The sequence below is a fragment of the Camelina sativa genome, chromosome 11 (assembly GCF_030686135.1).
Source record: "Camelina sativa cultivar CO46 ecotype springtype chromosome 11, ASM3068613v1".
In the NCBI taxonomy this organism is placed as follows: Eukaryota; Viridiplantae; Streptophyta; class Magnoliopsida; order Brassicales; family Brassicaceae; genus Camelina; species Camelina sativa.
Genome location: NC_141890.1, coordinates 45,712,368 through 45,740,244, shown reverse-complemented (window position 1 = coordinate 45,740,244; position 27,877 = coordinate 45,712,368). Strand labels below are relative to the sequence as shown.

The following is a 27,877-nucleotide window of genomic DNA, read 5'->3' as shown; positions in this document are numbered from 1 at the left end:
CACTCCTGGTCAATATTTCCTGTGGACTAGATTTAATAACCAAGTTTTATGTCCACCACTATTATGTCCTTCGTTCTCTTAAGTGGACCATATATGTTTGGTCTGACCTTTTTGTGTCTATTGCTAACAAATCTTATTGGCTACACTACTTTTCTGCAGTTTCGGTGAACGAGATTTAACATGCAAGGTTTTTGTCCACCACTATCATATCTTTCATTCTATTAAGTGGACCATATCCATTTGGTTTGACCCTTTTTGTACACATTGCAGGTCTGCTGACAGCGCATGCACTGATCATGTTGTCCTTCCAGTGGACATGTTTATCTGTTGTCCATCCTTGCATTTTTGTCTAACTATCTTCAGAATTTTATTATGTAAACCCTACTATTTTGTTCCCCTAAATGTACTCTATTTTGGTCCATCACTATAATTTGAGCAGTAAAAAAGGTTTGTGCAAAAAGATTAGTTTGATAGACAACAATGTCAACAGTTACGATTATTGTTCAAGTATGAATAAAAAATCATTGTCCAAGGTTTTTATATTGTATTACAATAACCGGATAGACAGAAAATAATTGTTCACAATGCAACTCACATTACCATTGTCTACCACTTTATGGATGGACAATAATTTTTCGTAGTTATAATATCCTAAACATTGTCTACACAGACACAACCTAAGGGCATCTCCAACCTCACTCTATTTTAGAGTCAAAACTCTATTATAGAGCAACATTTGTTCCAACCCTACTCTATATTTTCTTCTAAAATAGAGAAAATGACTATATGTAGAGCAACTCTATTTTCACCTATATTTTTTTACACTAACTCTATTTTCACCTCTAAAATAGAGTAATACATTGGAGGAAAACAATGCTCTATTTTAGAGTTGCTCTATTTTAGAGGAAAAAATAGAGTAACACATTGGAGATGATCTAATGAAAGAGAAATGTGTCATTAATGCTCTTTTGGAAGTCGCACATAATATTCGCCCATTTCTCTCATCTTTCTTGCTTTTTTTTTAATTTGAGGGTAGTTTGGTCTTTTGTTTATATGACACATAATTAAAAAGTGGCAGTTTAGAAAAATAAACACAAAACTGGCATTTCCCAAAAAAATTTGTTTTGAAAATGGTATTTCTGGTGAAATTCTCTCAAATTTTTATAAGATGTCATGAGTAGGAAAATACACACATATACACATATGCCTGCTCAGATCGGTTTACATAATTATGGAACCTAGACGGATTTGGGTTGGGTCAAGTTACCTATTTGACTCCTTATGATAAGACAACATCAAATTATCGTTTTAGTTGTAACTTTTTTAACAAGCATAAGAGTCATGACTGTGCGATTTGAGTCTCGAGATGAGGTGACCTTATAAGCTTCCAAACTTGAATTTTACGACAATATTTGAGCATAAGGAGACGGGTGTTCCAAAAACCTGATTTGGTTCTCTTCTTTGAAAAGAGACTTGTGTCGCAACTTGCAAGGCATACACATACAAATTGTAGGTTAAACAAGACGATATAATTTATCAACCAAATGATAAGAAGGCAATAGTTTTTTTTGAAAGCAAGTCCCAAATCTACAGTTGAATATCTAATTCTTGGACAACAAAATCAAACTTTTAAAATCCATAATCGAAAGTTTAAGCAACGAGCATAATTTAAGATAATACTCAAGAAATTTCTCTCTTCTTGTCTTCCTTTGTACCCTACAAAGTCGAAAGTTTCAAGACTCTTCAACAAACAATTAGGAACAGAGCTCCCTTCAAGACTAGGCAACTCGTGGAAATTAATGTTCCGTTGAACGTTGCCAAATTGTATATAAGTCTGAGACAACAATAGGATATAGATAAGATTAGTAAACTATACGCTTTCATACTGATAAAAATAAATTTTATATCAATAAAAACTTACAGAAGCGTCAAGATTGAGGACTCGGAGTTTAGATGAATCTTTGAGCAACCGGACAAGTAACTTGGACCAATAATCGTTGATTATACATAGCTTCAGATGTTCAAGCTGATTGAAGACAATACCAGCATCATACCCGGGCTGTACACGTGACAACGCTTACAGATTTAGTGTTAAGTAAAATACAATGCAATTGATGAAAACTTGGAATTTCATAGATGGAAAACAGCTTACATCTTCCTTACTGTTGAAGTCTACTCGTAATGAAAGACGTTTGACAGATGTGATTGATACGAGAAGCTTCTCGGGGTTTTGCTTAACAAAGATATTTGCCTCTTCAAGATCAGGCATAGGCTCAACCAAATAGGAGCATTTACTTGTAGTATCAACAACATAGAAAGACTTCAAAGAAGGGGTAACTATTACACACCCATCATCAGAAGAACATTCACTGTTTATATTTAAAGATAAACACCGCAAGGAGGGTACATCAACAACTAAAACTCTCATATTGTCATAATAGCCTCGGTCAATACTCAAAGCTTCAAGAACAGGGCAGTAGGATAAAAGCAGCGAAAGAGAATCTTCATTCGAGTATGTCACACGGAGAAGTTGCAAAGTTTTCAAGGAAGGGAGACAAACAGTTGGAGGAACATCCACAAGAATGTTTTTGCCTTCAAGTTTCAAAGTCACGAGCGATGTGCATGAATACAAACTACACGGCAGTAATACCTGAGAATTAACATCCCATACATACAAATAGCTGATACTTAGCTCGCGCACTCGGCGAGAAACTGCAATTCCAACCCACTGTTTAATATTCTCGGATTTAAAACGAAACTTGAGGACCAAGCTTTCTAGGATCGGCGCTCTGTGTAATGCCAGATTCTCATAACGATACATCAGAAGTGAAGACTTTTTTGTATGATTAATATCTCTGTAATCATCGAAATCAAGTTTAGGCGACCACATCCAAAGAAACTTCCATTGTTTCGACAAAACACTGGTTGAGACAGCAACTTTTGTTGGAAGGAACAATAATATCTTAACGAGCAAATCATCAGACAACTCACTTATTTGCGACATATTGTTCACGGGTTTTGTTGGATAAAAATCCCTAATCTAGGATCTCACCAAGAGAAAAGGCAAATACAGCCTTAGGATCTCACTAATCTAAGAAAAGGCACTGAGGTAGAAGGATCGCTTCGATCGAAGGACTGGATTTGATGGTTTTAAGTGAAGATGATATGATGATGAGACAGAGAAGAGAGATTGAAGCAGATTGTTTATGTTGATTTTGCTGATTGATTTCATCGTAACTAGCCAAAGGCATACAAATAGAAGCCCTAATCTGAGTTAACCGTTTAGCGAACCAAACCGGTTTAACAATCCTGTCACAACATATCACAAACCCAAGATAGTAGATAGAGTATTTACAATCGTCGATACTTTGGTCTTTCCGAACCTGAAAAAAAAAATATTAAAGAAGGAAAAAAAGAATACCGTGAGATACAAACAATGCCACACCGACACCGAGCAACAAGAGACAAAACCCTAGAAGATCATGTGATTATAAATATCGACGCCTCTAGCAGAACCTTAGCTTGAGCAGGACTTCCATTACTTAGACCCATGGGCGGAGCTAGGGTAGAAGCATGTTGGTCAATTGATCCTGGTGAAATTTTAAATTTAGTTGAATTTTTAGGAAAAAAATCAAATAGACCCTGATAAAATAGCAGAATTGACCCCTATAAAAAAAATTAATAACACAATTGACCTCTTAAATTATATTTTGACCCTGATGAATTGAATTCCTAGCTCTGCCACTGTTTAGACTTATGATTGAATTAAACTGACCCGTTAATATTAACCAGACCCGTATCAGGGTTTAAGAGAGGAGCTAGAGAGTAATTAATTTGCTGCAATGGAGATGGACAGAAGATGGAGGAACTCCATGTACAATTTTTTTGTCAATCTCCATGTTTCAGGGGATTTTCAACTGGGTAATTGCATTTTGTTTTCAGGGGATACAAAATTTGTAGCTGCAGTTTATGGACCTAAAGCAGGAACAAAGAAGTGTCCCCTAAACCCAGCATGTGAAACACTTATGTAGATGCAGGATTGGAATCCCTTAAAAAAGAATCTTGCCGGTAGAATACTAGAATCTATATTTTCAAAGTTTACTACTCTTTTAATGCAATTGCTCATCAATCGATATCTTTTTCTTTGTTCGTTACTCTGTTGATCTCGCTTTTGACTTTTTGAGGTAAAAATGAACATATAAAAGAAGGACGTCAACAGCAGGATTCGAACCTGCGGAGGCAAAGCCCAACAGATTTCGAGTCTGTCTCCTTAACCACTCGGACATCTTGACTTCTGTTCTCTTTCTTATTATCTAATTCTAAAACTTCAAATTGAAAAAATTTCGGTTTCCAATTGTTATCAGCATAGTTTTGTCCAATTATTAATAGAGAGTTTGTGGTATTAACTGAATTCGGTGAATCGGGATAATCGAACAAAACCAGTAAAATCAAAAGTCAAAAAACCATACAATTTTCATTTAACCAACTTAAAGTATAAACTAAACCGTGTCGGTTTTCAAAACCAGACCAGTTAATAAAAAACGAAATTGTGTTTGTAGAGATGTCTAGAGAAGAATCAGAGATCAGCTTTTCCAGGATACCTAGGGAAAGGAATAACGTCTCTGATGTTATCAATTCCTGTAGCGAACAGAATCATGCGTTCGAAGCCAAGTCCAAATCCACAATGCTTCACTGTTCCATAACGGCGCAAGTCAATGTACCACTGATATGGTTCAATTGGTAGACCCATCTCCTTGATCCTGTAAAAAACAAAAACAAAAAACAGATTTTGCTTCATAAACGATCACAGAAGAAACCAAAAATAGAGGAGCCAAATATTTGAATTATTGGTTTCACTTTCACACACCTCTGTGTGATGACATCATATCGTTCTTCCCTTTGGCTTCCACCAATGAGTTCTCCAACCTAATTCATACAAAGAAAACAGATAACCAAAATAGCCAGTTGATGTGTGTTTTCCTCAATGATTGAATGGCACTATAAGAAGACGGTGAGTTTTATTATTACCTTTGGAACGAGGACATCCATAGCAGCAACTGTCTTTCCATCATCGTTAAGTCTCATGTAAAAAGCTTTGATTCCTTTCGGGTAGTTATAGACAATAATTGGCTTTTGAAACACAACCTCTGTCAAGTATCTGTAAGTGCGAAGACATGTTTGGTTAGCAACCATTTCTTGCAAGTGTTTAAAAAGTTGAGGAATGGTTTTTATTAAGGATTATACAAACCTTTCATGCTCTGAGGCCAAGTCGACTCCCCAATCCACTTTGTTATCAAATTTCCTTCCTTCAGCTACAGCTCTCTCAAGTAACTCTATTGCTTCCGTGTATGTTATACGCCCAAACGGGGTTGAGGCTACCAATTGTAGCCTCTCAATGCATCCCTGGTCGAAGTTCTTAGCCATAAGTTCCATGTCATCGTAACACTTCTCGAGCAACCACTTGCACATGTATCTCACATAAGCTTCTGCGCAGTTCATGTCGTCCTACACAAATTTCAAAGAAGGTTTCTAAGATACTGCAACTATATTGTGATCAAGAAGTGACAAAAGAATACCATATGTATAATACCTGTAGATCTGCAAAAGCAATTTCAGGCTCAACCATCCAGAACTCAGCTAGATGCCTTGTAGTGTGAGAGTTCTCTGCCCGGAAAGTAGGGCCAAACGTATACACACTGCTCAGAGCGCAAGCATAGGTCTCCACTTGTAATTGACCAGAAACTGTCAAGAAAGCTTGACGGCTAAAGAAATCATTGGAGTAATCAACTTTTCCATCTTTTTTAGGTAGTCCAGGCTTAAGCTTTGACCTTTCTTCAACTTGAGCTAAATTCGCCTTTGCTATAGTAAGTTCATCAACAGAAGCTTTAATTTCTTGCTTGCTTGCATCGGCAGCTTTCAGTTGCGCTACAGCTGCACCTTTCTCCTTAACGATAAGCCTCGCCGCTTCAACATCAGCCTCGGTGGGTGGAGGGTTAACAATGAGATCCTTCTCAACCTGCTCAGTGTGGTTGATCAAGGTTGTTACTTGGAACATTTCACCAGCACCTTCACAGTCACTTGTTGTGATGATAGGAGTGTGGACGTAAAGGAAGCTATGTTCTTGGAAGAAACTGTGTGTGGCGAAAGCAAGCGCATTACGGATTCTTGCAATTGCTGAGATCTGAAATCACAACAAATACCACCATAAGCACACAATATAAACTCACAAGTCTAACTTATTCAGTGATACAATCAAACATAGAGAGCATTAAAAACAAGTTTGAATCAATCTCAGTGAAAGAAGTAAGAAGTATTTACCGAGTTAGTCCTGGGACGAAGATGAAGCATATCTCTGAGAAACTCAAGAGTCAACTTAGTCTTAGGAAGCGGATACTTAGCCTCCACCGTTCCCACATCAATCACCTTCTCAACGCTAAGCTCAATCATCTGCTTATCCTTACCTTCCGGAGGTAACTTCAAAACTCCCTCAACAGTCACACAAGTTCCCGTCGCAACCAACTTAGAGAGATCATAAAGAGACGAACCAACCATAACCTGAAGATTCGCTGGACAAGATCCATCGTTCACCGCAAGGAAAGCAAAAGCCCCTTTCCCTTGCTCCCTTCCGGTTTTAACCCAACCGCCGATTCGAACCTTTTGACCGGCGAGATCAGCTCCGCCGTCTGGTCGACCCAGAATCGATTTAATCAGAACACGGTTAGAAAATTCCGCGTTCTTCACCGTGGGTCCATCGTTACCCAATGCAACGGCGGCTAACTCGTTCGCCGGTGGCACAATCTCATCAGCCATTGTTTTTGATCTTCGGAATCTGAAGCACAGAATTTTGGGAGGCGTCGCGATTTGAGATAATAAAACCCTAAAAGAGAAGAGGGAGGGAGGTTTCAGAGTCTTCGTTATTGAGATGTGAGAATCACCGTTGGATCTTTCGATTATATATCGTTGGATTTTGAGGATTCTGCAGGGTTAAAATTGAATAAATTTAATAATACCAAAAGATTCCAACGAATAAGATTGACTCTTTTTGTTTCGTATCTAAATTATTGCCTTTTTCATTCGAGGTGAAATTACAGTTATTACAAAAACATAATGGAAAGTTTTTAAATGTATTTTCCAAAAAATTTGGGTGATTTTGTTTATACTTTTTAATAACAATTTTCATGGATTGTCGAACTTGTGTTGTTAATGGGCTTAATAGGCCCACTATATATCGGCTTAATAAAAGGCCCAATAGATCAACGTCAAAGGAATATATAAATTACACATTCGTTATCTAAAAGAAACCCTAATTTCTGAGCTTACGCACTCACTCGTTTCAGCTTCTTGCAGCCGTCGGTAACGGAAGAACAAAGAGAAGAAAAGCAAATTAATCATGGGTAAGATCCTTCGCAAGCTTATTCATTTTTTTTTCTTCTTCTTCTGCGGGATCTGTTTGACGGTGAGTGTTTTTTTGTTAATGATTTACAGGAAAGGTTCACGGTTCTTTGGCTCGTGCCGGTAAGGTTAGAGGACAAACACCCAAGGTTGCCAAGCAAGATAAGAAGAAGAAGCCCAGAGGTCGTGCTCACAAGCGTATGCAGCACAACCGCCGTTTCGTCACCGCCGGTAATTTTCCCGATCTCGATACTTTACTCTTTTATTGGATTAAGACTCTTGCATTGTTGCGTAATTTAGCTGATAATTGCTTTGCGGAATTGGTAATTTCTTTAGAAATGCTTTGTTTGAACCAATGAAGCTATCATTTTGTAAAACAAATCATTTACACTTTGTTAATTGATTTGTGCAGTTGTTGGTTTCGGAAAGAAGAGAGGACCTAACTCTTCTGAGAAATAGATTGGTAGAGAAGCTTGAAAAATTTGAAAGAGATGCTTTCGTGAATCTTTTGTCTCTCACTGAACTTGTATGTTTTAGTAGAGAACCTGGAAAAGTCTATTTTGTAACTTTGGGAATCTTTGTTCTTCTTCGTTTAATTTCTTTTGGTACTGAACTGTTATGTTTTGATTCTATGCTATGAAATACAGTTTTTTTAGTTATTGTTTTGGTCATCTTTGGATTTCATATGCCTCTGCTATGACTTCTTATAATTGAAATCGAATTATGCGACAAATAGTCTGACAAGAATTTTGCAAATAACATTCATTTCCGTGGAGTGTGCTATTACTTAGAAATATGAAACACCCAATAACTGAGGAGTAAACAAGTCTAGAACAAGCTATAGACAAATTCAGAGTTCGTCATGGAAGCCTGTGACAGAACCTTTCGAAGCTTTCTCTTTGAGGTACTGTACAGCCATCGATGCATGGATTGCAGCACCATACGGAAGCACATCCTCGTTAATTCTATAGAGTGGTGAATGAGATGACGCATACCCTTTGGTCTCATCTTGCATTCCCAGGAAGGAGAAATGGCCAGGGATTACTTCTGCAAACTTTGAGAAGTCCTCTGATCCCATCAACGGTTGTGCTTCCTGAACAGCTTCTTGACCCAACAAGTCTCCGACTACCTTCTTGAATTGCTTGTATAAGTCCATGTCGTTCACTGTTGGTGGTAACGGTTCTTTGCCATTTGGTATTAGATTCACAGATGCATTGCACAGATGGACTGTTGCTTGCTTGGTAATCACCTAGAATCAAAAGTTGAAACCGGGGATTGGTTCTATGGTAAAGCACAATACCGCGAAAATCTTAAAAGGCACAATCATGGATCCACCTCTTTGATTCTCTGTTGAAGCTGACTAAACCCGGTAAAGGCTCGAAGAGTTCCTCCTATGGTAATTGAATCAGGGATGACATTGAACGCATTGCCACCATGAACCTTAGACACTGTGACCACCTGAAGAGGAACACACAAATGAGTTCTAGAAAACCAAGACCAGGTATGAGATCAAAGAGTAAGAAAATGAAACCTTTGAATCCCAAGGATCAGTTTCACGTGAAACCAGGTGTTGAAGACTGAGGACAATGCTTGAAGCTGCAACAACAGGATCTATCGTATGCTGAGGGATGGCAGCATGACCTCCTTTCCCACTGATTACAGCCTCAAAGAATCCAGCTCCAGCCAGCAAGGGACCTGCACGTAAAGCGGCTTTGCCAAAGGGAACTCGGTTGGTAAGATGTATCCCAAAAATAGCTTCGACGTTCTTCAACGCTCCTTCTTCTATCATCTTTTTAGCTCCTCGCAAACCTTCCTCAGCTGGCTGAAAGATAAGCACCACAGTTCCCTAACCCAAAAAAACAAAGAAATTAATTTATTAGGCCAATGTTACTCATGAAAGTATCTTAAAAGGGTGCAAATGCAGGAAATGCATAGAGACCTGCAAATCGCGGCGATGTTCTTGAAGAATCTTAGCAGCACCAAGAAGCATAGCAACATGACCATCGTGTCCACAAGCGTGCATTTTCCCAGGATTTTTGCTCTTATGCTCCCACTCAACAGCTTCCTAAGTCCAAGAATCAAATCAAACAATGTTATAACCTTTCATTACCTAAGAAAGTGGTATTGGTGTATGTGTAATCAAACCTATGATCAAGCAACCAGTTTAATCTAATTCCATAAAGTTTCTAACTAAAAGAGTAAAAATCAAAGACCTAAATGTATCGAATCGATGTAAGTTCTATGAGATTTCTGGGAATTTGGTAACTACACCTGAATAGGCAAAGCATCCATATCAGCTCTCAGAGCAACGAACGGTGGTTCTCCAGAACCGATATAACCAATAACACCGGTGATAGCTACGGGATACCGATACTTAACTCCGATAAGGTCAAGCTCCGACCTAATGAGTTTACTGGTTTCGAATTCCTTGTAACCAAGCTCAGGATTCTCGTGAATTTTCCTTCTGATACTCACCATCCGATCGAAGAACTCCGGACTCTTGGCTAATTCGAGGTACTTCTTCGGGACTTGAGTTACATCTCCGGCGGTGATCCATGGTGATTCCGATGAAACACCAAGTAAAAGGAAGAGGAGTTGTAAAGTCAAACTGAAGAAGAGCACAACAAAATTATTCAGAGCCATGGATGAAAAAGGAAGATGACAACAAACACTCCAGAATTAACTGATGCGCACTGAAGTGAGTTCATTAATGGGCTACAAAGCCCATTTTGATGATGGAAAGGGCCTAAGTTTACCATCACAAGGTCCTTCTTCTTTGATTTATTTTTTCTTTTTTTTTCTTCTCGTAGGTCCGATTTTGTAATCTTCTTGTGACACATATCCAAAACTAGGTGAAGTTCGGTGTGTTGCACGGATTTATTTTGTTTTATTTTAACATTAATATTTTAAATAATTAATAATTAATAACCCATTACAATAATTAATAAATTATATTATTATTCATCTTTGTTTTATTGAATTTAAAAATATATAAAGCATATACTATCTCTATTATACAATTAGGACATATTGTTTTGTGATGTAAAACCATGTTACAATAGATTCATGGTGAAATTTGTGATTGCAAGATAGTTTAATATTTTCATGTCTTTTTACCACTTTACATCAAGTTTCCTTGTAGTATTTGGATTGTGATCTTCGATTTCGAAAAAAAGTTAGGTAGTTGGAGGTTGTCCACTCCAAATGAGAAAATATATGTTTTTATCAATCTGTTAAATTATTGATTAAACAAACCTGAGATCTCCGGCGGTCGATATCACAAAAAATTTGGATCGAAACCAAAACTTAAATTTTCGTATTAATGTGTATCATTTGGTTGTAGTATGTGGCCTTTCGAAAAAGGGATTGTATAGTTCATGTTGCTTTCTTGTCGATATTATCGTTTGATTTTGAGTAGGAGTTGTTGTGTGGTTGTCTTTATGTAATCCATTTGAGTTTTATTGCTGAAATAAGATTTAATTTCTGAGTAATTTGTTATCTTTTTGTCATGCATTTGGTATACTTATTTATAGAAGAATGTGATTATTTGTTACTGTAATTATTTCCCAATTTAATTGTCAGTATTCTTTGTATTAAATTTTAATTTTACCGTTGATTTCTTTTGTGTTGTTAATAATATTTATATATTTAAGTGTTATTATTTTGTAATCAATTTGACACTTCAAAACCTAGTGTCTAATTTAAGCATTCAGTTTTGATTACAGAGCAAAAAACAAACATGTTACTATTCTATTATTAAATTTGGTTTTGCTCTTATTCTACTAGTGCAATTGAATATATTTTGTAATCAATTTGACCCTTCAAAACCTAGTGTGTTTTGTTTTTTGTTTATAAAATTTGTTTGTGTTATGGTTTTTAATATTGACTGTAATTATTATTTTTGTTTATCTTACTTGATAATGGAATTATTAGTTGTTATATATTTTTAGTATTTTATGTGTTGTATATTGTTTTGGCAAATATTATAATTTTTTTTAATGCATCTAGTTTAATTGTATCAGTTTGTAGCTGTTGTCGGTAGATGGTACATATGAAAAAATTTCCTGGCATGATTGTGAATTCAATTTTGTCCTCGTAATCCCAAGGGCTATTGTAGACATACATATATGTGAAACACATCAACTTTTTATTAAGTCAAACTAATTTAGAGTTTAAGGAAAATAATCTTCTATTAAAGCAAACCAAATTATGTATATTTTTTATTTACAACAGTCAAAGGAATGAAAGAAATTCTAATATAACTTTAGAATTCTTTTTTTTTTTAATTTGTGCTCGTTTGACAAAAAAAAACATGTGTTAATGTTTCATTTTCTTTTTAAATAAATACACCCGATAAAAGCTTTAACAAAATTATCTCTTCTAATATAATTAGTTTTAGTTTTTTTGTTTAGAAATTGGTGGATTAAGAGAAAAATTGTTTTTGCAAAAAAGAGAAGTAATTTTTTTTTTCAGGACAGGTGTGAGCTCCATATGTGCCACGTGTTAAGCTCAGAAAATAAAGTGTTAGAAGCTAAGTCTACTTGTTTGTGTTTGTTGAACAAAAACAAAAATAAGATTTTGGTAATGATTTATTCTCTTTTTGCATAAATACACTTGGGTACAAGCTTTAACTAAATTATCTATTCTAATATAATTAATTTTAGTTTTTATTTAGAAATTGGTGGATTGAGAAAAAAATTGTTTTTGCAAAAATGAGAAGTAAAAAAAAATTCCAGGACAGGTGTAAGCTCTAGATGTGTCACGTGTTAAGCTTAGAAAATAAAGTATTAGAAGATAATTCTATTTGTTTGTGTTCGTTGAACCAAAAAAAAGATTGTGTTAATGTGTTATTTTCATTTTGTATAAATACACTTGGGTAAAAGTTTTAACTAAATTATTTATTCTCATATAATCAATTTTGGTTTTTATTTAGAAATTGGTGGATTATAAAAAAATTTGCAAAATGAAAAGTAAAGTTTTTTTCCAATACAGGTGTCAGCTCCAGATGTGCCATATGTTAAACTCAGAAACAAAGTTTTAGAAGGTAATCCTACTTTATTATATACATAATATTTTAGATTCTAAGAATATAATAATTAAATACCTAAAGTCTAAATTGAAAAAAAAAAACTAAAAATAAATCAGTTATAATAAAACTGAAAATCCAAGTATAAATCAGTTATAATAAAACTGAAAAGTGTAATTAAAACTAACACTTGTAAATAGATTAGATGTTAGTAAATCTATATAGCTGGACGTGACACATATCCTGGTTCTAAAAGGGAAACTAAAAGGTAAGAAGTTGACCAATTTTAAAATTTCGTTAAGAAAGTTAATCTAGTATACAGTACTTGTTAACAAATAATAGTAGTCAGATTTGATTTTAATTATGGATTCTGTTTGTTTAGAGGGGTGTGGATAAATATAATTGGTTTGCTAATTAAAGGTCAAAGATAATTGGGTAGATTTGTCTCCAATTATAGAGGTAAGAAATCGTCTCTTATCTTTTTTCTTAAAGCCATATCATCCATCTCTCACTACAAATACCCCCCTTTTGAGTCTCTAGCTCCCCATCAAATTACATATCTTCATAGACATTCTCTCTTCGATCTTTTTGTTTTCACGATTAATTCATCTTCTTTTTTTCTTTTTTTACAATTTGAAGATGACTATCTCTGTCCAAAACCCTGTTTTTGGTAATCATATATCGATCTTCTTATGATCATTCTTCAGTTTCTTTGATTCTTGTTTATTTTTATTTTTGTTTAATCGTAAATATAACAATTTTACGTTCTTTTTTTTGATAAAGAATACGAGGACTCTACGACGAATAAAAAGATCGGAGAGTTACAATTGGACAGCGGAATTCCAATGTCGAAGATATCATCCGATGATGAAGTGTTTTTGGCTCCTGAGATGAATGCATTTGGTCGTCAGTTCAGGTTTAAAAAAAAAAAAAAAAAAAAGACGATAAGTTACGATTTTCAAAAATATAATATCTAAAAGATTTGGATTTGATTTGATGTGAATTGTTTACAGAGACTACGCTGATGCAAAAAGCGAGAGGCAGAAGGGAGTCGAACATTTCTATAAAACACAACACACTAATCAAACTGTAGATTTTGTAAGAGATCTCTTATATATTATAATTTCCGGTTTATTTGTTCTTGCATCGTTATATATATAATCAACATGAAAGTTGAGTCCGATATATATATGTTTGCATGGACGTGATTTATGAACTACTAATGCAACTAATATCTTTCCTATAGCTTTTAAGCCAAAATATATACGATACAGATTTGAGTTTTAAAACAGCGAGAGGCATTATTGATCTTACAGTTTTTAACATATATCTAACACTAATGTTAATTAATTTATTATACTTTTGCAGGTGAAGAAAATGAGAAGCGAGTATGGCAAATTGGACAAGATGGTGATGAACATTTGGGAATGTTGTGAACTCCTTAACGAAGTGGTGGACGAGAGTGATCCTGACCTTGACGAACCACAAATTCAACATTTGCTTCAATCTGCGGAAGCAATCCGTAAAGATTACCCTAACGAAGATTGGCTCCATCTCACTGCTCTTATCCATGGTAACTAATTGTTATTTATGACAAGAAAACGATATCCTTATTATGGCTATAATTTAAAAAATATATGAAAACACTACTAAAATGGATTCAATCTCCAGATCTTGGGAAGGTTCTGACTCTTCCACAGTTTGGAGAGCTTCCTCAATGGGCAGTTGTTGGTAAGTCTAATTTGTGATTTCTTAATTAGTAAACTTATAATTTTTTTGAGTAACTTATGGATTCTCGATTATCCAAAACCTGCAGGTGACACATTCCCTGTTGGATGTGCATTCGATGAATCTAACGTACACCACAAGGTACATATTCGTAGTTAAATTCTAAGTTTCTAAACAATTGATCTAGAGTTTCATATTAGATTCTTATTCATTTAATGCAGTACTTTATGGAAAACCTTGATATTAACAACCCAAAGTACAACACCAAAGCTGGGATCTATTCAGAGGGATGTGGACTAGAAAATGTTAATATGTCATGGGGACATGATGACTACATGTATATGGTAATTACACTATTTGATTCATAATTCATTACGATAATTTTTATAAAAATATTAAATATTAATTATGATATACAATGATTAATTTATAATTCGTTAATTATATGTTAAACAGGTAGCCAAGGAGAATGGAAGCACCTTGCCATCTGCGGGACTGTTCATTATTCGATACCATTCCTTTTATCGTAAGCTTACTAATCTAATAAAATGAGTATTAACGATCTTATATAATTTGAATGATTGATTAGCATTTAATTATATGTGATTAATATGTGTAGCATTGCACACGGCTGGAGCTTACACTCACCTTATGAATGAAGAAGATAAGGAAAACCTCAAATGGCTCCATGTTTTCAAGTAATTTATCTATTTTAAATTAAAATCTTAACTTAACTCCATGATAATTTTTTCTCCAATGATCCAGTCTTTATCCTTAAATTTGTGTTTATTATATAGCAAGTACGATTTATACAGCAAGAGCAAAGTACACGTCGATGTTGAGAAGGTTAAGCCGTATTATATGTCTCTTATCAAGAAAGTAAGAATTTTAAATTTATATTTTGACAGCATTGTGAACATTGTGAACAATCTAAAAAACTTTTGTTTGGGATTTTTTTTTCCAGTATTTCCCGGAAAATCTGAGGTGGTGATGATGCACCATCAATGGCGCTTGATTGATTAATAGTCGATTAAGCAGGACCTGGAAAGCATTATTTGCCCAGCTGATAAAGTTATATTATTACATTAGCATTAGCTAATGTTGAAATCAACTATATTGTATTATGTCTGTCCTATTATTAATATATAAAAAAAAAAGTATTTTATCACCTTATCTTATGTTTTAAAACTTCCGAGGTGTATCGTTTCTTCAATAAAACCAGCAAAAGAATGAATTACATTAGATCCAAAACGCCTTTACAGCACCAAATCATTAAGATTTAACTTTAAACCAAATTTCCTATTAAGTATTTTACTTATATTATTATACATTCTCTCTTCTAATTTTCTTGGTATTATAAGTTATGTGTAAATGAAAAGTACAATAACAAAGATGATTAAACGTTACGAAGATTACTTTATTCATTCATTCAGATGTTAAAACTTGAAAGTGCAAAAAAGATTACAAAACTAATACATCATCTAAGAAGAAAACTAAAATTTGTGTTGTGTATGCCAACAAAAGGGCAAAATCGTCAGGGTAACAATTATTCCACTTTCGCCTAAAACGGCATCGTTTTCAGAAACCTCTGAGCAAAATACTGTATGAATATGTGCCATCATGCCCTGAAACTTCACTTAGTGACCTCTTTAGTCACAGGAGGGATATCGACAGCTCCGTCGTCAAGAAGCGGCGTCTCTGGCATCTCTTTCTTCTCTTCAGATATATCCTTAGGCCCCAAGAAACTTGGCTGGTTCGTAGAAGACAATAGCCTCGCCCACATTCTATCCGTAATCACTACATTGTTCTGTTTCTCTGTTATCCTCTGCATCAGAAAGGACAAACAAACAAAAAAGCAATGACATGAGTCAGAACTTCTCACAAGTATAGGATCAAAAGATCGGAGTTAGACAGGTATCAGTAACTTACGTAGTAAGGGATGTATGTTTGTCTTCCATTGACAAGACCACTGGTGTAGCCAGTGTAACCAGCCATTGCACCATGAACCGCACTCTGAGCAAGAAGTGTACAGTAAACATTGTCTGATGCATTGCTTGGAACAGCCCGGATCATGTATGTAGGATCAATGTATTTGAGATTCATCACCATCTTAATCTTCTTAAAATAATCCTACAACAAGAGAGAGGGAAAAAAAAACATCAAACACTATGATAAATTTTCTGTAATGGCATAGGAATCTCATGATCATGAAAGTAGTCTTACCTTGATGCTTTGTGCTAACCACAAACCGACATCTTTAAGAAGTTTGTTCCCAGAAGCATCCTTAAGAGTAGATTCCATACTTTTGGACATCAAATCTTGTCCTGCACCTTCAGCTAGAACAATCACCATGTGACCATGCTCCTTGAGCCGTTTTTCTATGAACTCCAAGAGTCCACCTTCTCCTTCGAGGTAAAATGGTGACTCGGGAATCAAGCAACAATCAACATCTCTGCTGGCTAACGTAGCATACATCGCTATGAATCCTGTAGTAACAATCATCACCTAGCCTTAATCAGTAACAGCTCAAAAAGGTTTTTAAGTTGTAATGCTTTTAAAGCAAGAACTTACCGCTGTAACGACCCATAAGCTTGACAAAACCAATACCATTCTCATTACTCTCGGCTTCAACATGTGCTGCGTTAATCGCACGTTGAGCTTCCTCCACAGCAGTGTCAAACCCAAAAGATTTATCTATTACCGGAATATCGTTATCGATCGTTTTTGGAATTCCAACCACAGCAACTTTAAGTCCACGCCTTCTAATTTCCTACAAGGTTTTATACAATTTAGGTTCAGTTGTTGATTGTTAAAACTTTTTAACTATTATCATTCTAACAGTATATCATCACAATGGCATTACCTCAAATATTACAGAAGCACCTCGCTGGGTTCCATCTCCTCCAATAATATAAACCTAAATGATGACAAAAACTACATCAAGAACAGGTGGACTAACTTTTCTTCATAGAAAATAAAAACAGTGACTGTGTTTCTTCTCGAACCTGATTGATTCCTCGATCTTGAATGCTATCAACTATCTTTGTGGTATCGTGTCCACCTCTTGAAGTCCCGAGGATTGTTCCTCCTCGCTTATGAATATCATTCACGACTTTAGAGTTTAAGGGGATAGTATTCTTGGCGTAGAATCCTCTGTATCCACCCTGTAAGAGTTTCACAAATGAGAATCATAAGGACAATAGTTGTGAAAAAACCAAACCCGTAAATGAAGAGATTAATTATGATTCACAAAAACTCACATCAATTCCAAGAATTTTCTTTACTCCATACATGTACGATAAGCTGCTAACGATTTCTCTGATGACGGTATTGAGACCGGGACAGAGACCTCCACAAGTAACTATGCAAGCATGCACTTCATCAGACTCAAAGTAAACCTTCTGACGTGGACCAGCGCGTCTAAAATGTATTCCTCTTGGACCATCCTTGTGAACAACAACCTGAATAACAAAAGAGGAAAGAAACGAGAGCAAGTCTAGTGTTAAAACCTCGCTTTTGAGAAAGACATATAATCAACTCACATCACTTGATCTCTTGATGAAATTACCTTCTCGGGAACACTATCGTCTGCATCAACAAAGTATTGCCTGACAAAATTGAAGAAAAAAACAAAATACATAAATGTGAAACAAAAAAACTAAGCAATCAAAACGTCTAAAAATAGGTTAAGAGACTTACTTAACCACTGAGTAAGCTGGATTGTCTTGCAATGGATTCGTATAAGTCTGCAAAAACATGGGAAAAGAATCAAACCACTACACATAACTCAAAAAAAAAGTCAAAACTATGAAAGAGATCAAAAGCTAAAGGTTCCTCCTTTAATTAACTAGAGCGATCACAGATTCGATTCTCTATTGTGCAGATCGAGAAAATATTAATCAAAAATCAAAATTTAGCAATACAATCAAGTGAACACATACAGGAAGATCAGGAAGGTAATCGATGAGATGAGGAACGTCTTGTAAAACATAACCACCAGGACCGTTGACGATCTTAGGCTTGTTACTTGTCGGACTAGTCATAACGGAAGGAAGGAGACAATCAAATCAAATCAGATCAGATCAAAAAAAACTTCTTCAATGGGTGACGAAAAAAAATCCAATCTTTTGAAATGATCCAATACAAGGCAACCCGCTTTTGTAGGAATGTAAGTCAGATTAAACAAATTAGAAGAGGTAAGAGAAAGAGAGTAAGAGAGAAGAAGAAAGTTGAAGCTTTTTTTTTTGGTTTAGATGAGGAATTTAATCGAACAGGTGGTGGGCATTTGAAGAAAGCTTAAGATATAAAAAAAAAAAAAAGATAATATAAAATTTTATATATACATATACACACATTTACATGTATGTATATGTTAAAGGTGATGATCAGATCACAGAGAAACGAACGTTGAAACTTGGAGAAGATGATTCACATTCTTCTAGAACAAGACTTTTTTTTTATTATTATTCATTAAATTTCAAGTTTCCTTTTATTGACATCGATTACTTTTTTGGACCTTGGAAAACAAGTTCAGAATTTAAAATTAAAATAATATATATATATCTTATTTTTGTGTGAAGTTACTGTTTCAGATCTTTTGGAATATTTCTATAGTTCTTAAAGAAGAATCTTTTTAAAGAGAGAAAGACAAATCAAATTTGTGTATATTATATTTGTGTAATAGTTTATAGTTTAATAGTGTTTCGTCGATTTGGAGATTGTTTTTTGTTGTCATGCAACTATTTGCTGGTTACAACAAAGATATAATTTTATGATATTTTTCATGAGTTGACAAAAAGTTTAGTAGTTCATTATGTTAACGGATGACATACTTGCTTACTGCTTAGTCGTTTTACATACTTGCTTACTGCTTAGTCGTTTTACATTAGAAAACAATATATATGTGTGATGACAAATATGTAATACTTTAGAAAACAGCTTGCGTAATGTTAATTATGTAATGGTTAATGATTCTTGGTAATGTCATGTGTGTATCGAGGTGGACAGAAACTAATGTGTATTTTATTTGCAGCCTTGCAGGTCGCTTTCGAATCAGAGTATCACAAGTAGTAGTAGTAGTGAAGTTGTATTTAATATGGCCGTTATTTCCATTTCTTTCATATGATTCGCTAATCTCCCGCAAATTACAATTGGAAAATATATATCTATTAAACGTTACACAGTATTTTGAGATCGATCTCCTGCATACATCACCGTGAGGTGAGGTCCATGACCGTGAGAGTCCCCCACACATATAGCGTAGGCATACCTATTGGGCCGGATATCGAAAAAGAAATAACCTAAATTTGTCGACTGTGTCAGCCCAATATAAGTTACATACTTACATGTTAATAAAAGATTCACCCACTTGGTTTTTGAATTTTGAGTGCGCAACACCACCATAATAGTGTAGTGTGTGATCATATAATGTTGGAAAGACACTTAAAAAATATCTAGGCTTTTTGATCATCAACTAGAATATAAATATTTGCAAGACAGCCTATATATTAATCCAAATACCATGGTTTATTTATTTTATTTACTGCACACTATGAATTGTGACATCTATAGAAATCCGTAGTAAATAATTAACAGAAAAAGAAGAAAAAAAAAACTGATTTATCTGTCAGCATTCGTTGAATCATGGTATAGCAGTTTAAGCACAACTCTTACCGATTTTTTAAAATAGTATCCAAAATAATAATGTGCATATATACAGCTAATATAGTATATGTTTATTCTAGTATAACATACATTGTGTAGCCTTGCTCACCGAATTTTTTAATTTGTTTTCTTTTCCCTTTACAAAGAAAAAGAGAAGAAAGAAAAAAAAAATGAGAAACCTAATAGCTAGTAATCATTAGATCAAAGTAAATGATGACCGTTTGATCTGTTGTTCAAACAAATCTGCGGCTAGGCCCCATCCTCCCGACACCATCATTGGACCTACAACAGTGTGTAGAAACCATTGTGTTCAAACGTCCAAAGAATATTACTGCATATATACTTATATTTACTTATATATTGCATATTTCAAATAATGTGAAAGAAAGTAAAAAAGAACAAGATTCTTAAAAGTTAAAAACATGTGTTTGTCCTATAATCCAAAGAGATTATCCTTAACTGCTTTTGTTTCCTATGTTCTTTTCCTATGTTCCTTCTTTATTTTAAATTAACAAATATGCTTCTCATAAATTTACCCGTAACTATATATGTTCAAAAAGTTTCGTGACCACAAAGGTTAAAGAAGGTTTACTAATTTTATACTCAATAATGGATGTAAGAAGAATAGTGCTATCAAATTTTACAATGAGAGGAAAGCCTCAACAAAGTTGGGGAGAATTTGTATAATTACGAATGGATCCTCTATTGATTAATTTCTAATTTCCTTTTTTCAATAGATATATAAATTTATACATCAATCAAAAATCCCTTCCCAATATTGTAGGAATCATGAACTCTCTTATTGTCACAAATTTACAAAGTTTAAGATAGAATTTAGAAAGCAGAACACTGTCAAATATGATTCAGTATTATTCACCTATACAATATTTCGTTTTCAGTATAACTCCATTGTTTATTTTAAAACACAAGAAATTCAACAGTTAAGAAAATCATACGAATTTATATAAATATAAAGAAGTTTGATTTCATCTCTAAAAATTATCATAATAGATCATAGAAGGCCTTAATTACATCTTTAGTACTACAACTAAAACTTAAATCAATGTTAATTACGAATATTATATTATTCATAATATATATGTCTTCACATTGCTTGGAAAAAAAGTGGTTGACATGGTCTGATATGAGTAAAATGTGTCATACAAATATTGTTTGCACAAAGAGCAACATATGTATGCATACATATTTTTGTACAAACAACTCTACTTGGGCTTGACAAAACAAAAGGAAAAGGCTACTGTATTATACAGACCGCCTTAAATGTGAATACAATAATACAGAATACACTACGTCTACACTTTACTTAACTAAGACAGAAATAAATAAATAAAACACAAAGAAAAATAAAAAAAAGTTTGGTCAAGAGACTGTTGAGTCGCACAAAGACAAGAGAGAGAGAGAGAGAGTAAAACTAGGGTTTTAACCTTTTCAGTCTCAACTCCTTTTATTTCCTTTACTCTTCTTCTTCCTCATATCTTCTTCATTTCTTTATCTACTTGACATAGATTTTTTCTGTACTTAAAGTCGTATCTACATGTGTTTCTGTGTCTCTTCTGGAACCAAAGAGAGATAATAACAATAATTATAATTGAAAAAGCACAAATATACTTATCTTAATATAAATCTCTCTTTGCTATATATATTGAGATCACTCCCGTCTTTATCAAATTCTTCTTCCTCTCCCCTTTTCTAATCCAGTCGATCTCATGTAGATCTGGTAATCTTTATACTATTTGTTTTCATTTCTTCTTTTCTTGTTTTTTTCTTTCTTTCAATTGTACCTATGTGATCATTACTCTCTAGCTCTATATGCATGTTAATGACATCAACTCATCTTTCAGTTTCTTTCTTTTAGCTTTTAATTTCGGTAGATCTCGTACTGACGCAAAAATCTGATGATCTTTATATTCATTTACTATTTTTGTCTTCTTTTGGTTACGCTAGGAGTTGTGTATCGGGCGATATCTTTGAAAACTTTTTTTTTGGTTATAAAACTGCAGATCATTTTCTCATGCAATCGAGATAAATCATTTAGCTATTGATCTAAAGGAAATGAAGAATAGTAAATGTAACCTCATAGATTCAAAGCTCGAAGAACATCATCATCTTTGCGGATCAAAACATTGTCCTGGATGTGGTCGCATGATTCAAGCTGCTACTAAACCAGTAATATTCCATTCCCACCTATATATATATTCCCAAGGATAAAAATAAAGATATCATCCGTCACTTTTTTTCTCTTGTTCTTTCTTTAAACTTGGTCAGCCTTCTTTTGTTTGTTAGAATTGGGTTGGATTGCCGGCAGGAGTGAAGTTCGATCCGACAGATCAAGAACTCATAGAACATCTAGAAGCAAAAGTGAAGGGAAAAGACAAAAATGAGAAATGTTCATCGTCTCATCCACTAATAGATGAGTTTATTCCCACCATTGATGGAGAAGATGGGATATGTTATACTCATCCTCAGAAGCTTCCAGGTTCATATTAATTCTTTAGATATAACAAACTCTTGAAGTTAACTCGATATCTATATGATTTGCATGGAACGATTCTTTGAAGTTAAGGAGATTAAAATATTTCGTGCTTTGTATACAAGCAATTTAATTAGTAATCACCACTCCATTAAATTTATTTATTTTCTTTTCTTTTTATCCTAATATTTATTAATTAGTTAAAATTTAACGTAGTAGTGATTACCAAATTTTATGTATTATACTACTAAATCAATAATAAGTTTTATTAGTAATAATCAATTAAATGGAGAAGTGATTTCTTTTGAAACATCCTATTCCTATATTGTATCGATATGATTTGGTGAAAAAAAAGAAACACAACTTTTCAACGAAACTTCTTACGAAAACAAAAGAACTGATGCGATGCATCTTAGTTTCTTTTGTTTGAAGTCTTCTTACTATCTTTTTATAATTGGATAACTTCTTAGTTCATACGTATTATATATAAATATGTAACAAAGTATGTGCATGCAACTTGAAGTAGTACTAGTATCGGGATCTTGGATAATGTTTGGTGACCCAACTTTGGAAACCAAGTTTCCTCATAAATAATAGTATAACTTGCTCATCATACACCAATTTTAGAAATTCAATACAAAATTATTTTTATTAATTTCTTGCAATTAGGAGTGACAAGAGATGGCTTGAGCAAACACTTCTTCCACAAGCCATCGAGAGCTTACACAACAGGAACAAGAAAACGACGCAAAATCATCCAAACAGATCACGACTCGAAGTTAACCGGATCATCAGAAACCAGGTGGCACAAAACGGGAAAGACAAGACCGGTTATGACCAACGGTCAACAAAGAGGATGCAAGAAGATATTAGTACTCTACACAAACTTCGGCAAGAACCGACGACCGGAGAAAACAAATTGGGTAATGCATCAATATCATTTGGGGATTAATGAAGAAGAGAGAGAAGGGGAGCTTGTAGTATCTAAGATCTTTTATCAGACACAACCTAGGCAATGTGTAAGTAATATCCATTGGTCTGATCATCATGGTTCCAAGGAGGTGACTGGAATTGGTGTCGGTGATGAGATCTCCGGCGTAGCTGCAGCGTTGCAGAGTCTTGGCTCCGGTGATGTCGTTTCTAGGGTTAGGACGAATCCCTATACAAGAGGCTTTGATGAGGTATATATACAGTATATACCATACTAAAAATAGATATATATATAGTATGACATATATTACATTTTTCTCTCATTTTCCGATACATTTCTTCTCTAGCTAATGCTCAACTTTTACGTGAAAGAAATCGAATTATATATTGTGGGAGTCTTAATGCAACAAAGGAGAGTTTAATTAAACAAACATTTTCTTGTTGTTGGCAATTAACATGTATGTAATCAAGGGGACAGCCGAAGCTTCAAAGGGAAGAGAAAACCAGCGTGTGTCTGGCACGTGCGAGGAAGTACATGATGGGATCATAAGACCATCAACAACATCATCAGTGTCATCTCATCATATGATTCATGATCATAATCAACATCATCAAATCGGAGATAGAAGAGAATTTCACATATCATCATATCCGATGACCCTTACTATCACATCGCAACATGAGTCAATCTTCAATGTCACAAGTACTATGCCCTTTCAGGTAAATTAATTTTCCTTTAATAATCAAACCCGAAAATTTCATTCCTCCAAATAAGCATATCTAGTAAAGTCAATGCACGCGAACGTGCATGAGATTATATGTAGTAGTAGTGTTTCTTGTGTCATCTTGGACATTTAATCATAACTACTCATTTAAATAAAGACTAATGATTTTGTATCTACAGGCTCATGCAAAAAAAGTAATTCATGCAATATATCACAAGATCAATTCTTGTTCATATTTGTTATATAACTTATAACTTATGTCGCATATATAAAAAGTAAATTAGTTTGCAAAGTCGCAAAAGTGGAAAAGCATAAATGACTTGCGTCAATGAACTGTTTATTTTTGTTAGAATGGTTACTAGTACTATTAATTAGTATTGGTGCTTTTATTTTATGACATAAGAAAAGTGAGTATTCGTATATATAAAATGACAGCAGCAGCAATTAAGAGGTCGGTCGTCTGGTTCGGGATTAGAAGACCTAATAATGGGTTGTACCACAGCTACTTCCACAGAAGACGTAAGTTTCTAACCAACATGTGTATTTAATTAATTTGATACGTGATTGTTCTAACAAATAAGTTATGTGGTTACTGCATGGTGAATATTGATTAAATTCGCAGGAGCATTCAGAAGCAAACCCACAGCAAAATGCAGAGTGGTTAACGTTTCCACCCTACTGGTAAGACCAAAATCAAATTATATATAACACTACAAAATTGTACTATGAACAATTGTTGTTAATCAATAATATTCAATAATTAATCAGCTGGACCGGCCACAATTTTGCAGGAACCAAGCCGGATCAGAGGGTCAAAACCATAAATTTTAACAGAACCAAAAAGGAAGCAGAGAAGTCTTTGCAAAAAAAACTCCTGACTAGCTTTTGATCGATGCTGGAACTGCTGATTCACTCAAAAGGAGATTGTAGTCTGTTGTTATATTCCTCAACAACCTAATTACACATGAAAATCACAATCATTTAGAAACAAAATCATAGACTCTGTATTAAAGAATCACACACACACACACAAAAAGAAGATCATGTTTTGCAGCTTCATTATATGACTGTTTCATAGATGAGGCGTGTGTATCGATACAGCTGACAAGATTTACCTTCCTCTGCGAAGGATGCAGTAAAACACGTGGTCTTATCGCCCGGACGTGTTCAAAAGCTGCAGCTACGGTCATACCCTTATGCTCAATCTGATAAAAAAAAAAGAGAAGAACATGTTAGTGAGAAGGTATTCATTAATGGACCAACGCAGGTTAATCTATGGACTTGCCAGATAGCAGAGAACAACGGTTGTACTTCTTCCTCGGCCAGCTTTGCAATGGACATAAGTTGTTTTACCAAGCAAAGCATTCTCTGTTACATAAAAAGGGAATACACATAGTAAACAACATGACTAAACTAAATGCAAATAAGGGTAAAAGGGAGCACGGCATCACATCACACTCACTGTGAATGAAGTTGACAGCTTGAGTTATGTCAGCAATCAAAGGAGCAAACAGGTAATCACGTGTTGGTATCACTAGATGCTCCATTTCATAAGCCTTTAAAAAACAATTGTGAAATCATCAAAATACTCCACAATACAGATTTTACAAGACTTGGGGGCATTAAAAAAAAACCTACATTGTACAAAGAGGATGGTACCAAAGTCTCAAAAGGTTCATTAAGAGTGATTACGCCACCAATACCTAGATGTTTTAACCTCGGAACATCCTTACGAAATGGAACAGCTCCCATCAGAAGATACTGAACACACACACAAAACAAAACAAAAAGCTTTATGTATCAGATAAACGTCACATAGACTCAATTGATACACAAAAGATTTGAAGAAAGAGCTCTAATTTCAACAGTCTACTACATAACTACACAGGCAGAAACAATCCTGACTTTTAGATCGTCTGAAAAATCTGACCTTTAACATCAAAATTGCTTCCTATTTCGGATTCCTATTTCCTAATGCTATAAAGTTATGTCCTTTGAATCTCATTAGCAACAAAGTTTAGTGGAATATAGTGATCAGAAACTAAATATAGGAACTTGCTCACTTTCTCAGGAAATCAAATTAACAAAAAAAACTAAAAGACCTCATCGATTTGATCCCACCATCGGAACTGAGACTGGAGTTTGAAGCGGACGAGGTTGTAAACAAGAGTTGGGTAAAACAGGATCCGACCACCAGCTCCGATTAGAGCTCTCTTTGTTTTATCTCCTTTAGAACCCATATTCTTCTTCCTCGAAACGAGAAGATCGCCGATGCGTCTCGTCGTCATCTTTCTCCGTTTCATCGGTCGTCGCCGGGGAGAAAACTATTTCAACGAGTTTATATGGTCAACGTTTTTATTTCATCATTAATGTTCTTCAACGATATTAGACATATTTACAAAATCACCCCTCCATTACAAAATAAAAACGTATTAAGGCCCCATTAAGACGAGTTAAGGCCTACTAAATTAATTATAATCAAAAAGGACAAAAGGGGAAAAAAACTTGTTAAGAAAAAGAGATGTACTGGCACGTGTCAAGCATGTATAAATTCTCTATATTTGCGTAAATGCCACTGCCACACACACTCGTAGTTTCGACGCTATCTCTCTAGACTCTAGAACATTCCGATTCCTATAAACCACAAAGAAGAAGAAGAAGCAAAGAAAGAAGAAAGAAGAAGATGTCGTGGCAGACTTACGTCGACGATCACTTGATGTGCGATGTTGAAGGCAACCGCCTCATTGCCGCTGCAGTTCTCGGTCAAGACGGTAGTGTCTGGGCTCAGAGCACCAGTTTCCCTCAGGTTAGGTCTTTTACCAAAGTGCTGATTCTTACTTGCTACACGCGTTTTACCTTTTTGTTGGTTAGATCTGTGTTGAAATTTACAACCTTTATTTGTTTAAGATTGAATTAGTATCACTATGTGATCAATATTAGCTCATGCGTTTGATTTTTTTTCTAGCTTTAGCTACAGAATCACCAAAATTGAGCATTTTTGTTCTGGTTTGGTTTTGGTTTTATGATTCATATGTTCTTGTGGTTATAAAATTGCAAAAAGATGCAGTAGAAAAAGTTCGATTCACTAGTTTTTAAAGCTCGCTTCAATTGAGAGAAGTTGTGACTTTTGAAATGGAGAACCTTTTTGTGTTGTTGAGTTTGGTTTCCTGATTTATATGTTCATGGGTTTTGTAGTTCTTCAAGATACTAGTTGTTTAAGTAATGCTGGTTATGTAGCTCGTTCTGATCTTTCTGTATTTGTTGTTGTTGTTGTTTTAGTTGAAGCCAGAAGAAATCGAAGGCATCAACAAAGATTTTGCTGAACCTGGAACACTTGCTCCAACAGGATTGTTCCTTGGTGGCAACAAGTACATGGTAATCCAAGGAGAGCCAAATGCCGTCATTCGAGGAAAGAAGGTAACTAGAAATTTTTGATTTTTGTCTTGAGTTTGATGGATCTTTTGTTTCACTCTGCTAACTTGTTTTTTTTAATGAGTTGATGTTGCTTTTGCTTCCATTGTAGGGAACTGGTGGTGTTACCATCAAGAAGACCACCCAAGCAATGGTCTTTGGTATCTATGATGAACCAATGACTCCTGGACAATGCAATATGGTTGTGGAGAGGCTCGGTGACTACCTCATCGAATCAGGGCTCTGAACCTAGCTTATGCTATATTCATGTTGCTGATGTAATATTCTAGTTGTGTCGTGAGAGAAAACTATATATATATATATATATATATTGAAGGTGATCGATCATTCGACTGTGTATTACCTACCATGTGATGGATCTTGGAGTTGTATGATTTCTATAACAATATGATATTGTCTCCATTTGTGGCTGAGTTGAAAATTTTAATGAATGGGCAGTGAGTGTGGTTCTTAAGCTTTAGAGTTCATGAATGGTTTATGCAGATGGTG

General features: G+C 34.7%; 8 protein-coding genes, 1 long non-coding RNA gene and 1 other non-coding gene across 12 annotated transcripts; 4 read left to right on the top strand and 6 right to left on the bottom strand.

The window, feature by feature from the left end:
- Window positions 1-1,532: 1,532 nt before the first annotated feature.
- On the bottom strand, window positions 1,533-3,224 carry LOC104728941 (putative FBD-associated F-box protein At5g56700). Its single transcript, XM_019232539.2, has 3 exons — window positions 2,153-3,224; window positions 1,922-2,059; window positions 1,533-1,834 (listed from the first exon to the last, which is right to left on the bottom strand). Exons 1-3 carry the CDS (start codon window positions 3,002-3,004, stop codon window positions 1,622-1,624), a joined length of 1,203 nt encoding a protein of 400 aa, XP_019088084.2. The 5' UTR covers window positions 3,005-3,224; the 3' UTR covers window positions 1,533-1,621.
- Window positions 3,225-4,210: 986 nt separating this feature from the next.
- TRNAS-CGA (transfer RNA serine (anticodon CGA)) lies at window positions 4,211-4,292 on the bottom strand. The gene has a single exon. It is a non-coding gene; the product is annotated as a tRNA-Ser (tRNA).
- A 134-nt stretch (window positions 4,293-4,426) lies between these two features.
- On the bottom strand, window positions 4,427-7,089 carry LOC104726208 (asparagine--tRNA ligase, cytoplasmic 1). Its single transcript, XM_010445012.3, has 6 exons — window positions 6,319-7,089; window positions 5,591-6,181; window positions 5,249-5,505; window positions 5,029-5,158; window positions 4,868-4,926; window positions 4,427-4,760 (listed from the first exon to the last, which is right to left on the bottom strand). Exons 1-6 carry the CDS (start codon window positions 6,808-6,810, stop codon window positions 4,577-4,579), a joined length of 1,713 nt encoding a protein of 570 aa, XP_010443314.1. The 5' UTR covers window positions 6,811-7,089; the 3' UTR covers window positions 4,427-4,576.
- A 166-nt stretch (window positions 7,090-7,255) lies between these two features.
- Window positions 7,256-8,051, top strand: LOC104726209 (small ribosomal subunit protein eS30z/eS30y/eS30x). Its single transcript, XR_758019.3, has 3 exons — window positions 7,256-7,394; window positions 7,486-7,623; window positions 7,805-8,051. It is a non-coding gene; the product is annotated as a small ribosomal subunit protein eS30z/eS30y/eS30x (long non-coding RNA).
- Window positions 8,052-8,139: 88 nt separating this feature from the next.
- LOC104726211 (IAA-amino acid hydrolase ILR1-like 1) lies at window positions 8,140-10,096 on the bottom strand. The gene is made up of 5 exons (XM_010445013.3): window positions 9,664-10,096; window positions 9,332-9,457; window positions 8,924-9,238; window positions 8,728-8,850; window positions 8,140-8,641 (listed from the first exon to the last, which is right to left on the bottom strand). The coding sequence occupies exons 1-5, from the start codon at window positions 10,033-10,035 to the stop codon at window positions 8,243-8,245; spliced, it is 1,335 nt and encodes a 444-aa protein (XP_010443315.1). The 5' UTR covers window positions 10,036-10,096; the 3' UTR covers window positions 8,140-8,242.
- A 2,783-nt stretch (window positions 10,097-12,879) lies between these two features.
- LOC104726212 (inositol oxygenase 5) lies at window positions 12,880-15,317 on the top strand. The gene is made up of 11 exons (XM_010445014.3): window positions 12,880-13,088; window positions 13,202-13,334; window positions 13,432-13,516; window positions 13,787-13,991; window positions 14,090-14,149; window positions 14,235-14,287; window positions 14,368-14,490; window positions 14,603-14,672; window positions 14,766-14,844; window positions 14,944-15,025; window positions 15,111-15,317. The coding sequence occupies exons 1-11, from the start codon at window positions 13,058-13,060 to the stop codon at window positions 15,135-15,137; spliced, it is 948 nt and encodes a 315-aa protein (XP_010443316.1). The 5' UTR covers window positions 12,880-13,057; the 3' UTR covers window positions 15,138-15,317.
- Window positions 15,318-15,542: 225 nt separating this feature from the next.
- Window positions 15,543-18,812, bottom strand: LOC104726213 (ATP-dependent 6-phosphofructokinase 7). The gene is made up of 10 exons (XM_010445015.3): window positions 18,088-18,812; window positions 17,846-17,892; window positions 17,715-17,754; window positions 17,407-17,607; window positions 17,152-17,310; window positions 17,010-17,063; window positions 16,718-16,916; window positions 16,370-16,632; window positions 16,076-16,276; window positions 15,543-15,971 (listed from the first exon to the last, which is right to left on the bottom strand). The coding sequence occupies exons 1-10, from the start codon at window positions 18,187-18,189 to the stop codon at window positions 15,780-15,782; spliced, it is 1,458 nt and encodes a 485-aa protein (XP_010443317.1). The 5' UTR covers window positions 18,190-18,812; the 3' UTR covers window positions 15,543-15,779.
- A 2,432-nt stretch (window positions 18,813-21,244) lies between these two features.
- LOC104726206 (NAC domain-containing protein 75-like) lies at window positions 21,245-25,033 on the top strand. 2 transcript variants are annotated; one of them, XM_010445009.3, is made up of 8 exons: window positions 21,245-21,548; window positions 21,832-21,997; window positions 22,115-22,307; window positions 22,971-23,482; window positions 23,703-23,951; window positions 24,392-24,475; window positions 24,579-24,637; window positions 24,748-25,033. In XM_010445009.3, exons 2-8 carry the CDS (start codon window positions 21,884-21,886, stop codon window positions 24,785-24,787), a joined length of 1,251 nt encoding a protein of 416 aa, XP_010443311.1. In that variant the 5' UTR covers window positions 21,245-21,548; window positions 21,832-21,883; the 3' UTR covers window positions 24,788-25,033. The 2 variants fall into 2 exon arrangements, with proteins under 2 accessions (XP_010443311.1, XP_010443312.1); XM_010445010.3 differs by having other exon boundaries at window positions 21,253-21,548; window positions 24,395-24,475.
- LOC104726207 (phosphatidylglycerophosphate phosphatase PTPMT2) lies at window positions 24,639-26,355 on the bottom strand. 2 transcript variants are annotated; one of them, XM_010445011.2, is made up of 6 exons: window positions 26,059-26,355; window positions 25,595-25,717; window positions 25,419-25,512; window positions 25,242-25,324; window positions 25,072-25,161; window positions 24,639-24,910 (listed from the first exon to the last, which is right to left on the bottom strand). In XM_010445011.2, the coding sequence occupies exons 1-6, from the start codon at window positions 26,257-26,259 to the stop codon at window positions 24,866-24,868; spliced, it is 636 nt and encodes a 211-aa protein (XP_010443313.1). In that variant the 5' UTR covers window positions 26,260-26,355; the 3' UTR covers window positions 24,639-24,865. The 2 variants fall into 2 exon arrangements, with proteins under 2 accessions (XP_010443313.1, XP_087330177.1); XM_087474051.1 differs by having other exon boundaries at window positions 26,078-26,304.
- Window positions 26,356-26,502: 147 nt separating this feature from the next.
- LOC104726205 (profilin-3) lies at window positions 26,503-27,842 on the top strand. Its single transcript, XM_019233213.2, has 3 exons — window positions 26,503-26,762; window positions 27,236-27,373; window positions 27,480-27,842. The coding sequence occupies exons 1-3, from the start codon at window positions 26,640-26,642 to the stop codon at window positions 27,612-27,614; spliced, it is 396 nt and encodes a 131-aa protein (XP_019088758.1). The 5' UTR covers window positions 26,503-26,639; the 3' UTR covers window positions 27,615-27,842.
- The last annotated feature ends 35 nt before the right edge of the window (window positions 27,843-27,877 follow it).